The sequence below is a fragment of the Heptranchias perlo genome, chromosome 3 (assembly GCF_035084215.1).
Source record: "Heptranchias perlo isolate sHepPer1 chromosome 3, sHepPer1.hap1, whole genome shotgun sequence".
NCBI classification, from domain to species: domain Eukaryota; kingdom Metazoa; phylum Chordata; class Chondrichthyes; order Hexanchiformes; family Hexanchidae; genus Heptranchias; species Heptranchias perlo.
In genome coordinates, this window is record NC_090327.1 from 19899043 (window position 1) to 19913357 (window position 14315).

General features: G+C 42.5%; 1 protein-coding gene across 1 annotated transcript in view; it reads right to left on the reverse strand.

Annotated features, from left to right (window-relative positions):
• Window positions 1–14315, reverse strand: part of LOC137310891 (protein argonaute-2) — a 120160-nt gene that overhangs the window by 8469 nt on the left and 97376 nt on the right. Inside the window, exons 17-18 of the mRNA XM_067978445.1 lie at window positions 11751–11852; window positions 8088–8287 (exon numbers count right to left, since the gene is read on the reverse strand). Of these exons, the coding sequence (XP_067834546.1) occupies window positions 8088–8287; window positions 11751–11852 (302 nt within the window). The remainder of the gene's footprint in view (window positions 1–8087; window positions 8288–11750; window positions 11853–14315) is intronic.

The following is a 14315-nucleotide window of genomic DNA, read 5'->3' on the forward strand; positions in this document are numbered from 1 at the left end:
GTCCTCGAGCCTGCTCCACCATTCAATAAGATCATGGCTGACCTTCGACCTCAACTCCACTTTCCCGCCTGATTCCCATATCGCTTGATTCCACTGGAGTCCAAAAATCTATCCATCTCAGCCTTGAATATAATCAACGACTCAGCATTCACAGCCCTCTGGGGTAGAAAATTCCAAATATTCACAACCCTCTGAGTGAAGAAATTCCTCCTCATCTCAGTCTTAAATGGCTGACCCCTTATCATGCGACAATGCCCCCTAGTTCTCGACTCTCCAGCCAGGGGAAACAATCTCAGCATCTACCCTGTCAAGCCCTCTCAGAATCTTGCAAGTTTCAGTGAGTTTACCTCTCATTCTTTTAAACTCCAGAGAGTATATGCCCATTCTACTCAATCTCTCCTCATAGGCCAACCCTCTCATCCCAGGAATCAATCTAGTGAACCTTCACTGCACTGCCTCTAAGGCAAGTATGTCCTTCCTTAGGTAAGGAGACCAAAACTGTACACAGTACTCCAAGTGAGGTCTCACCAAAGCCCTGTACATTTGTAGTAAGACTTCCTTACTCTCTCACTCCAAACGCCCTTGCAATAAAGACCAACATGCCATTTGCATTCCTTATTGCTTGCCGAACCTGCATGCTAACTTTGTGTTTCTTGTACAAGGACACCCAAATCTCTCTGAACACCAACATTCAATAGTTTCTCACCATTTAAAAAATATGCTGTTTTTCTATTCTTATTACCAAAGTGAACAACTTCACATGTCCCCACATTATACTCCATCTGCCACCTTCTTACCCACTCACTTCACCTGTCTATATCCCTTTGCACACTCTGTCCTCCTCACAGCTTACTTTCCCACCTAGCTTTGTATCGTCAGCAAACTTGCTTACATTACACTTGGTCCTTTCATCTAAGTCATTACTAGATTGTAAATAACTGAGGCCCAAGCACTGATTCTAACGGCACTCCACTAGTTAAAGCCTGCCAACCTGAAAATGACCCATTTATCCCTACTCTGTTTTCTGTCCGTTAAACAACGGAAGCAACATGCTATAGACAGAGCTAAGCGATTCCACAACCAACGGATCAGATCAAAGCTCTGCAGTCCTGCCACATCCAGTCGTGAATGGTGGTGGACAATTAAACAACTAACGGGAGGAGGAGGCTCTGCAAACATCCCCATTCTCAATGATGGTGGAGTCCAGCACGTGAGTGCAAAAGACAAGGCTGAAGCGTTTGCAACCATCTTCAGCCAGAAGTGCCGAGTGGATAATCCATCTCAGCCTCCTCCCGATATCCCCACCATCACGGAAGCCAGTCTTCGGCCAATTCGATTCACTCCACGTGATATCAAGAAACGGCTGAGTGCACTGGATACAGCAAAGGCTATGGGCCCCGACAACATCCCAGTTGTAGTGCTGAAGACTTGTGCTCCAGAACTAGCTGCGCCTCCAGCCAAGCTGTTCCAGTACAGCTACAACACTGGCATCCACCCGACAATGTGGAAAATTGCCCAGGTATGTCCTGTCCACAAAAAGCAGGACAAATCCAATCCGGCCAATTACCGCCCCATCAGTCTACTCTCAATCATCAAAGTGATGGAAGGTGTCGTCGACAGTGCTATCAAGCGGCACTTACTCACCAATAACCTGCTCACCGATGCTCAGTTTGGGTTCCGCCAGGACCACTCGGCTCCAGACCTCATTACAGCCTTGGTCCAAACATGGACAAAAGAGCTGAATTCCAGAGGTGAGGTGAGAGTGACTGCCCTTGACATCAAGGCAGCATTTGACCGAGTGTGGCACCAAGGAGCCCTAGTAAAATTGAAGTCAATGGGAATCAGGGGGAAAACTCTCCAGTGGCTGGAGTCATACCTAGCACAAAGGAAGATGGTAGTGGTTGTTGGAGGTCAATCATCTCAGCCCCAGGGCATTGCTGCAGGAGTTCCTCAGGGCAGTGTCCTTGGCCCAACCATCTTCAGCTGCTTCATCAATGACCTTCCCTCCATCATAAGGTCAGAAATGGGGATGTTCGCTGATGACTGCACAGTGTTCAGTTCCATTCGCAACCCCTCAGATAATGAAGCAGTCCGAGCCCGCATGCAGCAAGACCTGGACAACATCCAGGCTTGGGTTGATAAGTGGCAAGTAACATTCGCGCCAGATATGTGCCAGGCAATGACCATCTCCAACAAGAGAGAGTCTAACCACCTCCCCTTGACATTCAACGGCATTACCATCGCCGAATCCACCACCATCAACATCCTGGGGGTCACCATTGACCAGAAACTTAACTGGACCAGCCATATAAATACTGTGGCTACGAGAGCAGGTCAGAGGCTGGGTATTCTGCGGCGAGTGACTCACCTCCTGACTCCCCAAAGCCTTTCCACCATCTACAAGGCACAAGTCAGGAGTGTGATGGAATACTCTCCACTTGCTTGGATGAGTGCAGCTCCAACAACACTCAAGAAGCTCGACACCATCCAAGATAAAGCAGCCCGCTTGATTGGAACCCCATCCACCACCCTAAACATTCACTCCCTTCACCACCGGCGCACAGTGGCTGCAGTGTGTACCATCCACAGGATGCACTGCAGCAACTCGCCAAGGCTTCTTCGACAGCACCTCCCAAACCCGTGACCTCTACCACCTAGAAGGACAAGGGCAGCAGGCGCATGGGAACAACACCACCTGCACGTTCCCCTCCAAGTCACACACCATCCCGACTTGGAAATATATCGCCGTTCCTTCATTGTCGCTGGGTCAAAATCCTGGAACTCCCTTCCAGCACTGTGGGAGAACCGTCACCACACGGACTGCAGCGGTTCAAGAAGGCGGCTCACCACCACCTTCTCAAGGGCAATTAGGGATGGGCAATAAATGCCGGCCTTGCCAGCGACGCCCACATCCCGTGAACGAATAAAAAAAATTTTTAAAAACAATCCTCTATCCACGCTAATATATTACCCCCAACCCCATCAGCCCTTATTTTGTGCAACCACCTTTTAAGTGGCACCTTATCAAATGCCTTTTGAAAATCCAAATATACATCCATCCTCTGGTTCCCCTATATCTACCCTGCTGGTTACATCCTCAAAAAACTCTAATAAATTTGTCAAACACGATTTCCCTTTCATAAAACCATGCTGACTCTGCCTAATCATATGATTTTCTAAGTGCCCTGTTACCACTTCCTTAATAATGGATTCCAGCATTTTCCCAATGACTGATGTCAGGCTAACTGGTCTGTAGTTCCCTGTTTTCTCTCTCCCTCCTTTCTTGAATAGTGGAGATACATTTGCTACCTTCTAATCTGCTGGGACCGTTCTAGAATCTAGGGAATTTTGGAAGATCATAACCAATGCATCCATCATCTCTAGCCACCTCTTTTAGAACCCTAGGATGTAGGCCATCAGGTCCAGGGGATTTATCGGCTTTTAGACCCATTAGTTCCTCCAGTAAATTTTCTCTACTGATATTAATTACTTTAAGTTGCTCGCTCTCAGTAGCCCCTTGGTTCCCCACTATTTCTGGTACGCTTTTTGTGTCTTCTACTGTGAAGACAGATACAAAATATTTGTTTTAACATCTCTGCCATTTCCTTATTCCCCATTATATTTTCTCCTGACTCAGCCTCTAAGGGACCAATGTTTACTTTTGCTACTCTCTTCCTTTTTACATACTTGTAGAAGCTCTTACAATCCATTTTTATATTTCTTGCTAGTTTACTTTCATGTTCTATTTTCTCCCTTATCATTTTTTTGGTTGTCTTTTGCTGGTTTCTGAAACTCTCCCAATCCGCAGGCTTACTACTCTTCTTCGCAACATTATAGGCCTCTTCTTTTAATCTAGTACTATCCTTAATTTCTTTAGTTGGCCACGGATTAATCACCTTTCCCGTGGAGTTTTTATTTCTCAATGAAATGTATATTCGTTGAGAATACTGAAATATTTCTTTAAATATTTACCATTGTTCATTTACGGTCATACCTTTTAATCTAATTTCCCAATCTACCTTAGCCAACTTGCCCCTCATACCTATGTAATTGGCTTCATCCATCCAGAAAGACCTTTAGACACCACCACCCAACCCCGACCCAGTTGTTGCATCTAATTGTTTCTTAAATCGTACCAGGGATTTTACCTCCACCACTCTATCCAGCAATCATTTCCAATTGTTAATCTCTTCTCCAGATCAGTCCTAAATTTACCATTTAACAGTTTGAACCTGTGTCACCTTGTCTTAATTTAATCTGAATATTCCAGATTTACCTTTTCCATTCCCTTAACTATTTGATACACCTCTATAAAGTCACCTCTCAGGCACCTTCTTTCTATGCTAAAATGTTAAAGTTTCCCCAGCCTTTCCTTATAGCTCAGACCTTTAACACTAAAGATCAGCCTCTGGACTCTGCTCTGCCTCCAGCACTTAAATGTGGCCCTTTTTCCTCAGTGGACGCAGTACTCAAAGTGAAGTCTGACCAGAGCACAGTACAGTTTGATCATGACTTTTTATGACTTGTAATCTACTGTTTTGGCTATGTAATTCAACATTCTATTGGCTTTAATTGCTGCTCTGCATTGGTTGGACAAGTTAAGCATCAAGTCTACTGAGACTCCGAGTTTCCTTTCAACTTGTTCCTTAGCTATTGCAGCACCATTCATGCCAGCCATTTTTCCTTACTAGGTGCATACTTTACATTTGTTTGGATTAAATTTCATCTGCTGTTGCATTACCCATTAACATCTTGCTTAACTCATTCTGTAACTTTTTGGCTCCATCCCTCAATTCCACTACCCCTCCTAGTTTGGTATCATCTGCAAAGTTAACCATAAGACCATAATAAGACCATAAGAGATAGGAGCAGAAGTAGGCCATTCGGCCCCTCGAGCCTGCTCCATCATTCAATGAGATCATGGCTGATCTGATTTTTACCTCAACTCCACTTTCCTGCCTTCTCCCCATATCCTTTGACTCCCTTGCTGATCAAAAATTTGTCTAACTCAGCCTTAAAAGGTAATCAATGACTCAGCCTCCACAGCTTTTTGGGGTAAAGAATTCCAAAGAATCACGACCCTCTGGGAGAAGAAATTCCTCCTCATTTCAGTCTTAAATGGGTGACCCCTTATTCTGAGACTATGCCCCCTAGTTTTAGATTCCCCCATGAGGGGTAGCATCCTCTCGGCATCTACCCTCAGAATCTTATATGTTTCAATAAGGTCACCTCTCATTTTTCGAAACTCCAATGAGAATAGACCCAACCTGTTCAATCTGTCCTCATAAGACAACCCTTCCATACCCGGAATCAACCTAGTGAACCTTCTCTGAACTGCCTCCAATGCAAGTATGTCCTTCCTTAAATAAGGGCACCAGAACTGTACGCAGAACTCCAGGTGTGGTCTCACCAGCACCCTGTACAGTTGTAGCATGACTTCCCTGCTTTTATACTCCATCCCCCTAGAAATAAAGGCCAATATTCCGTTTGTCTTCCGGATTATCTGCTGCACCTGTATGTTGACTTTTTGCGTTTCATGTACGAGGACACCCAGATCCCTCTGTACCGCAGCATTTTGTAGTATTTCTCCATTCAAATAATATTTTGCTTTTTTATTTTTCCTCCCAAAGTGGTTGACTTCACATTTTCCCACATTATATTCCATCTGCCAAATTTTTGCCCATTCGCTTAACCTGTCAATATCCCTTTGCAGACACTTTGTGTCCTCATCGCAACTTGCTTTTCCACCTATCTTTGTATCAGCAGCAAATTTGGCCACAAGACACTCTGTTCCTTCATCCAAGTCATTGATATATATTGTAAATAGTTGAGGGCCCAGCACTGATCCCTGCGGCACCCCACTAGTTACAGATTGCCATTTTGAAAATGACCCTTTTATCCTGACTCTCTGTTTTCTGCTAGTTAGCCAATCCTCTATCCATGCCGGTATATTACCCCCAACACCATGAGCTCTTGTGCAGTAATCTTTTATGTGGCACCTTATCGAATGCCTTTTAGAAATCCAAATATACTGCATACATTGGTTCCCCTTTATCTACCCTGCCCATTACTTCCTCAAAGAACTCTAATAAATTTGTCAGACATGATTTCCCTTTCATAAAACCATGTTGACTCTCCTTGATTGTATTATGAGTCTCCAAATGTCCTGCTACTACCACCTTAATTTGTATTGAGCTTCTGAATCCAAGTCATTGATGTAAATTAGAATTAGCCATAGTCACAGCACCGAGCCATCAGGCAACCCTACTCAGTACTTCCCCCTCCCCAACCCAACATGACTCCTCTAACAAGTACCCATTGTTTTCTACCCTTCAACCAATTTCTTACACATTCCCAAGTCTTACCCTGAATACCAATAGCTTTGAGTTTAACTAGAAGCCTTTCACATGGAACTTTATGAAATGTCTTCTGGAAGTCTAAATACACAAAGTCATTGGGTTTACCACAGTCCACTTGGGTTGTTACTTCCTCAAAGAGGTTCATCAGGCAGGATCTTCCTCTTCTGTTTTTTTAAAAAATAGGTCTTTCTGCCCCTCTGATCACCCCCGTGGCATGTTTCCACATGTTCTTAAATTTATCCCAGGAAGATTTGTATAGGTCCTTCTTCCTCTTCATTTAATTTGTAATTTGTTATCGAAACTTGTGCAGCTTTAGAAATGCTTGCTTGACACTGACCGAGTACCAAATATGGAAACATATTTCACTTATTCCTCGCCTCAAAAGTCAACAATTTTTAATAAAAAACGTAACTACTTTAGAACCATATTAGATTAACAAAATTTACTCAGCTGAGACAATTGAGTCTTTAGTGAGCCATTAGATCTTCCCACATCATCAATTGAAATGTACTTCTCTACCCCACTACTCTTCCATTATTTTGTATAGCAAAATTCATAAGATTGATGTTAATTACTTCAAAACTCTGCTTTAAACTTTAAGTGAGGCAAACATTTGCAGGATATGAATTACAATTCTAACTTCAAAAAGTTTCTTAGATCTATAATCAGTGGTATGCAAAAAGCTCAAAAAGCATTCATATACAGCTACTTTTAGTAGAAGAGGTGGTTAGCTGGCATGTTTGAAATTGGGAAGACTGAATCGTGACAGTTTGCTTTCACCTTGCAATCACCTTGCAATCATACCTAAGGTGAGACACTTTGATGGAGTAAGTGCAGCTGTGAGCCAGGGTTGATTGACTTACTCTCAACTATGACCAACTGAAAGATCTAGAACACACGTGCAAAAGTATATCTGGGATGTGAGCAATCATTGCAACCTGTCCACAAGCTTAACTTTTTTTAATGGATTCTTCTTCCCTCTTACTAATGTTTTACCTTCTGCTCCTAATGGAACCAACTGATGCTGGGGTATGGGCACTGATGCCTCTCTGGGTTAACACCGAAGTGGCCAGTATTCATGTGTTTTAAGTAGATTTAAACCTCATTTTTTCCCTTCCCCAAAAGGTGCTTATACAATTTTTAACTAACAGAATTTAACCTAATTTCACAGTAAAATAAATGTAACTTTTTATTCCAAACATTCCACTTCTGTTGAGTTTGCCTTTTACCAACAGATCACAAATAGCCAATTATCACTCAATTTTAGTCAATCCATTTCAAGGGTTAGGCCAACTTTTGAAAACAAGGTCTGGGGGTCAGTGAGTCAAGTATTGGCTTTTTACGTGTGTGACCTGGGTTTGAATCCAGCTCAAAGTGATGAGTTTCCTGGCTGTAAGGTCCTATGCAAAATATGTTTGGGCAGTCTCAATCCAGTTTCTAGTGGGAACAGAACAAAACTACCTCTAATTTGGCAATTTCACTCAGGGGCCACAGGATCATTGGTGTAGGAATGGAATATGTCACACTGGTGCAGTAAAGGTTCCTCTTCCAAGGCTGCCTTTTGCTGAGGCACATTGTTGATGTAAAGTAATGTTTGCTCTGCATCTAACTACGCTGTTCCTGAACTGGGAGTGCTCAATGCTGATAACAGGTCATTCCTCACCTTGATGAGCACAATATTGACAGAAAAACCTAACAAATAGTCAAAGTCTCAAAAGGTTTACATACCTATCGTGTTCCTTGTCCACCAAATGGTATCTGGCACGAAAAGCCACCAAATGAGCATAATAGGCTGGGGCTGGGATGGATACTGACCGCGTACATCGGACATACGTGTGGCAAAGTTGATATGTGAGAATCTGAAGTTCATCTGCATTGAAGCGGTTATCATCCCATAGCACATGGTAGTGAGATGGTCTGCTTGTTCCCTAGAAAATATGTTTCATTATTAACCTATCACTTTAATTAAAATTATTTTTCAATCACTTACTTGATGTAGAAGTACAACAGGTAGAACATATAATGTGCCTATGCATTCTTCTCTCTATTTTGCTGGAGACCTGGACTCCCAACTAGGATATATAAATTATTCCCCATCCTGAAATGTCATTCACATTTGGGATTCTGACAAAGATGCTGGTTTATCAGTGTCTTTAAAAGATTGAAAACTGGCCTGATGGCAAGCTGTCTGTGCATAGCTCCTATCATATGGAACAAATAACAGCATTGACAGCTTTTGTATAGAGGTCAGCTTTTTCTTTTCTGATGGAGAAATGACAGGGATAAGGAAAGTCATGCACACTTTTGTCTCTCCCATTACATATCACTCTCTGCCACCACACAACCTTCTCCAGCTACAAATTCAGAATAGATTGGATCATGACTTGTACAAGATCACAAAGTTTTCAGTGGCTGGCTTAACTATACACAGATTTAAAATTGGTCAAGTTGAGCAGATGGTTAGTTTCTCTTGCTACCTCATCAAAATTCCCACACCAAGATTGAGCACCTATTGACATTCAATGCAGTACTGAGGGAGCACTACATTGTTGGAGATGCCATCCAACGCCATGGTGACGTTAAACCAAGGTCCCATTTGCCTGTTCAGGTTCATGCTAAAGATCTAATGGTATTACTTGGAAGAGAAAGCGTTCTCCTGGTGTCCTAGCCAACATTTCTGCCTCAACAAATATTAAAAAAAAGATTAGTTGGTCATTGATGGTTTTGAAACATTGCTGCTGTCAACCAGTCATTATGGTCAAAGTAAGTCACTGTGTAAAGTTCATTGAGGCAGTTTGATGTGATAAGACATTACATAAAGCATTTCTTTCTTTATTAATATTTTCCATATAATATTCCACCACTGGAATGATGCATTTACCCAGAGAGGCAATTAACTTTGTGTGACAGGCAGAACTTAAACTTAAACTCAGTTTCATGACTCTTCATTCAGGAAATCCTGGTCTATTGCAAAGGACACCAAAAAGAGTAAAAGATAAGACAAAATAAATCCAGAAACAGTGTTTAATGACAAACATGGGTTTAATAGCATGTAGATTGTGGGCCAGTGACCTGTTTGCCTTACATCCAGTCTAGGATGAGCCAAAATTTCCTCCAGTAAAACACTGGGAAGATCAACGGTATCATCTTTGGCACCCTCCACATACTCCATACCTTTGCCACTGATTCCATTTCCCTCCCCAGCCACCATCTCAGGTTGAACCAGATGGTTTGCATCCATGGTGTCTTATTCAACTCCATGCGGAGCTTCTGACTGCATAATCTTCTGCCACTAAAACTGCCTACTTCCACCTGCGCACCATCACCTGCCACTACCCTGCCTTAGCCCATTTGCTGCTGAAAACCTCAGCTATGCCTTTGACACCTCCAGAAGTGGCTATCCCAATGCTCTCCTGATTAGCCTCACATTCTCCAGGATCTCATCATCAACTTATCCAAAACTCCGCTGCCCATATCCTACCCTGTACCAAGTATTGCTTGTCCTCGCTAACCTTAGCTCCCGGTACCCCAAATTTAACATTTCTGCCTCGTGTTTAAACCCCTTCATGGTCTTGCCTCTCAGTCTCCAATCTATTTCTATGAACCTCCTCCAGCCCTAAAACCCCTCTAAACTTTCAGTTCCTCCGACTTTGGCATCATGTGCATCAACCCCTTTGCCCCATTATTGGCGTCTGTGACCAGCCACCTAGACCCCATGCCCTGGAATTCCCTCCCTAAACCACCTCCACCTCCACACCTCCCTTTCCCCCGACAAGACCCTCCTTAAAACACACCTCTTTGACCAAGCGTTTAGTCTCTCCTAATATCTCCTTCTGTGGCTCGGCATCAATTCTGCCTGAAGCACCGTGGCACTTTTTAAAAAAATAACGTTAAAGGTGATATATCAATGGAAGATGTTTTTGTTGTAATCATAGTATCATAGTAAGTACAACGCAGGAGGCCATTCGGCCCATCGTGCCAGTTCTTTGAAAGGGCTATCCAATTAGTCCCATTTCCCTGCTCTTTCCCTATAGCCTGTAAATTATTTCCCTACAAGTATTTATCCAATTGCCTTTTGAAAGTTACTATTGAATCTGCTTCCACCATCCTTTCAGGCAATGTATTCCAGATCATTACAAATCGCTGCGTAAAAAAATGTTTCCTCATGTCGCCTCTGGCTCTTTTGCCGATCACCTTAAATCCGTGTCCTCTGGTTACCGACCCTTCTGCCACGGGAAAAAATTTCACCATATTTTCTCCATCAAAACCGTTCATGATTTTGAACATCTCTATCAAACCTCCCCTTAAATCGTCTCTATTCTGAGAACCACTCCAGCTTCTCCAGTCTCTCCACATAACTGATGTCCCTCATCCCTGGCACCATTCCAGTAAATTTCTTCTGCACCCTCTCTAAGGATTTGACATCCTTCCTAAAGTGTGGTGCCCAGAATTGAACACAATACCCCAGCTGAGGCCTAACCAGTGCTTTAAAGGTTTAGCATAACTTCATTGCTTTTGTACTCTATGCCTCTATTAATAAAGCCAAGGATCCCAAATGCTTTTTTAACAGCCTTCTCAACTTGTCCTGCCACCTTCAAAGATTTGTGTATGTGCACCCCCAGGTCTCTCTGTTCCTGCACTCCCTTTAATTGTACCATTTAGTTTATATTGCCTCTCCTCATTCTTCCTACCAAAATGTATCACTTCACACTTCTCTGTGTTAAATTTCATCAGCCATGTGTCTGCCCATTTCACCAGTCTGTCTATGTCTTCCTGAATCTGTTACTATCCTCCACATCGTTTACTACATTTCTGAGTTTAGTGTCATTTGCAAACTTTGAAGTTATACCTTCTATACCCAAGTGCAGGTCATTAATACATGAATATATTCATCAAGTAATAATCCGTTGTCGATTACAACAACTTGCATTTATATAGCGCCTTTAATGTAGTAAAACGTCCCAGTGCGCTTCATAGGAGTGTTATCAAACAAAATTTAACACCGAGCCACATGAGATATTAGGAGAGGTGACCAAAAGCTTGGTCAAAGAGATAGGTTTTAAGGAGCGCCTTAAAAGGAAGAGAGAGAGGTAGAGAGGCGGAGAGGTCTAGGGAGGAAATTCCAGAGCTTAGGGCCTAGCCAGCTGAAGGCAGTGCCCCCAATGGTGGAGCAACTAAAAGCAAGACGCAAGAATTGGAGAAGCACAGAGATCTCAGAGGGTTGGAGGGTATGAGGAGGTTACAGAGATAAGGGGAGGGGGGGTGGTGAAGCTGTGGAGTGATTTGAAAACAAGGATGAGAATTTTAAAATCGAGGCACTGCCGGACAAAGGCATGGATTACAGGGAAATTACCTGTTTTATTCTATGTTGTTATCTTTTTTAAAACCCACCTGAATACCAGCATGGCTGCACAGGTAAAAGTCAAACTCTGATGGATGTGTTATTTTTGTATCCACTGTTGTGCCTGCTGGAATATTGCCACTTTTGCCAACCTGTAAATAAAAAAAATTAAAACAAAATTTGAGAAATTAATAGAAGTTAGCACATGGTGCAACATGTAAGAAGCCATGCTCAATTACGGTTTACAGGCTCAAAATGAATAGTGTTGCCAGAATTTTTCACAATTTTTATCTTCTCCAGAGAAATATGTGGTCTGTTGATATGTGCTCAAGTGACAGAGGTACCGTTTCTTCTTTCTAGAGGCCATCCAAGGATTATGTTCTCCCTCTACTAACTGAAAGATACTGCAAGGCTTAGAACAAATAAAAGGCCACTGGTCTCCAAGACTACACCTCCCACCTATCTTGTAGTATCCATCCAATCACAGACTGTATCTCATCTAACCTCCTACATAAATAAGATCTAATTTCCCCTAACCAACACTTTAGAACATTTATCTATCCCACATCTGGACCTACTCAAGAACTTTGGCCTACACACAATCCTCAGCAATAAAGGAACCATCAGTGTTCATGGAATACTTTATCATCCTGGTTCTGCTATCTCTACAACCACAAACTTTGTTCCAAACCAGATGCTAATCCAGCTCTTTTTTTTTTAAAAGGAGTTAAATTACAATTTTATGTATAGCTGTACAATGCTGTGATGAGCAGAGGTATCACCGTGGAAGGTTAAGAGGATGACGGTGTCCAGTAGTCAGACCAGCCACTGATGCCAAGGAGACAGACGAATGAGGGTTTTACTGCATGGTTCTTCTAGTGAATGACGAAATTGGCTACTATTAGTTTCTAACGCATTTACAATCATGGAACAGGTAACTTTACCAGCTTAAGCTTTACCAGCTTAATGTTTCTTCAAAACTGCATAGGTTTCCTTAACTTTAATTTTGGACAACTGTTGGTTTAATTTCTGCACAATAAAAGTAACTGCAAGTTATATTAAAAGTGAATTAATTTTATTCAGTTTTTGACTGTACGTGGTATGTGTGTTTGCTCCATGCAATCATGAACTTCTGCATTTGCCTTACTTCTGAGCGCTCCTCTAAAGGATTAGGATGATAGCTGCTTGCTCAGCCAACTAATGAGTTTCCTGTAGTTTTGTTGGAACCATTATGGACTCACTGCTTTCAGAAGTGGTATCTGCAGTTACTTGTGCTATGTGACAGAACAGAACTGCCACTGATGTGTTAACTTGCTGCTCCTATGCTTCTCCACGCTTGTTACTGTTGGAGGTCATTTTCTCACATTGCCAACTGATCTGCACATAGTACAAGCATCTCTGAAGTTCTCCTTCATGGATTTCTAATTATTCTCCAAGCAAGTTGAAGCTGCCCATGACTGCTCCTTGGAATTTGGACTCCACCTTTGCTAATGGACATTCTTCAATTGAGTTCTCTAGTGCTGCACGTCCTCTACCACTTCCCATTTGGACCTCCTCCCAGTGGCTGAGGTATTACCACATTGCAAGTGTCACAAGTGGAAGACCTTTTATTCTGTTTTCCAGAACCAGAAGCACTCAGGTTGAAGGATATTATATAGCAGAGTTACCTCAGAGTTGCCATTTCAGACTCATCTGACTGCCCATTTTGTGGTGATGAAGAACTGATGTTTCACATGTATGTGCAGTGCCAGAGATTGCAGCCTGCTTCTCATTTTCTCAAGGGGATGCTTTAAAATTTTTGGTTACATTTTTCCCTCACCTTTTTGGTTTTGTCACTAATGTCCAGGTGAGCAAATTGTTAGTCTGCACCTGGCTATGTCTCAATTCTCTGTTACCCAAAAGGGCTTGGAGTTAAATGCGCAATCTCAATCTAATTCTTTAGTATTGATTACACAACACATATGCCCATAATTTCACGGAGGCCACAACGTGGGTGCTGTAGGAGATGACGGTGATGCAGTAGAGGGTACTGTTCTGAGTTTGGAATCTATTACTGAGTGCAGAGCAGAGGGTGCTTTACTCTGTATCTGGTGTTACACATGATGAGAGTGCTCAAAGGTGCTGCTAGATGCAAAAAGTTGGAGGAATATATTTCCTGCCCCAGCACTGACATCTCTCGTGTTTACATTCATACAGTTTTGCTTTTGGAAGTTACAGGCAAAAGCTAGTACTGAATTTCATTCTTTTGATTTGATAATCTGTGGCTTTAGTGCAGTAATTACTGGGCTATCCATGCCAGCCATCCACCTTTTTGATCCAAGTTTCCAGCTGCTGGAATTAGCGCTGCCCTAGTAAGGGACCAGTGTTCTCACTTAAGGTGAGCCAGCATATAGAAACATAAATCATTGAAGATATATTCATTAACATTGAAGTGATGGACTTGCTATCGACCAAATATCCACCTCACAGTCCTTTCCCCTTCTCCCCACTAGTGTAGCAAGGTGCTTCACAGGAGCGATTATCAAATAAAATATATTAGGGCTGATGACCAAAAACTTGATCAAAGAGGTAGGTTTTAAGGAACGTCTTAAAGGAGGAGAGAGAGGTAGAGAGGT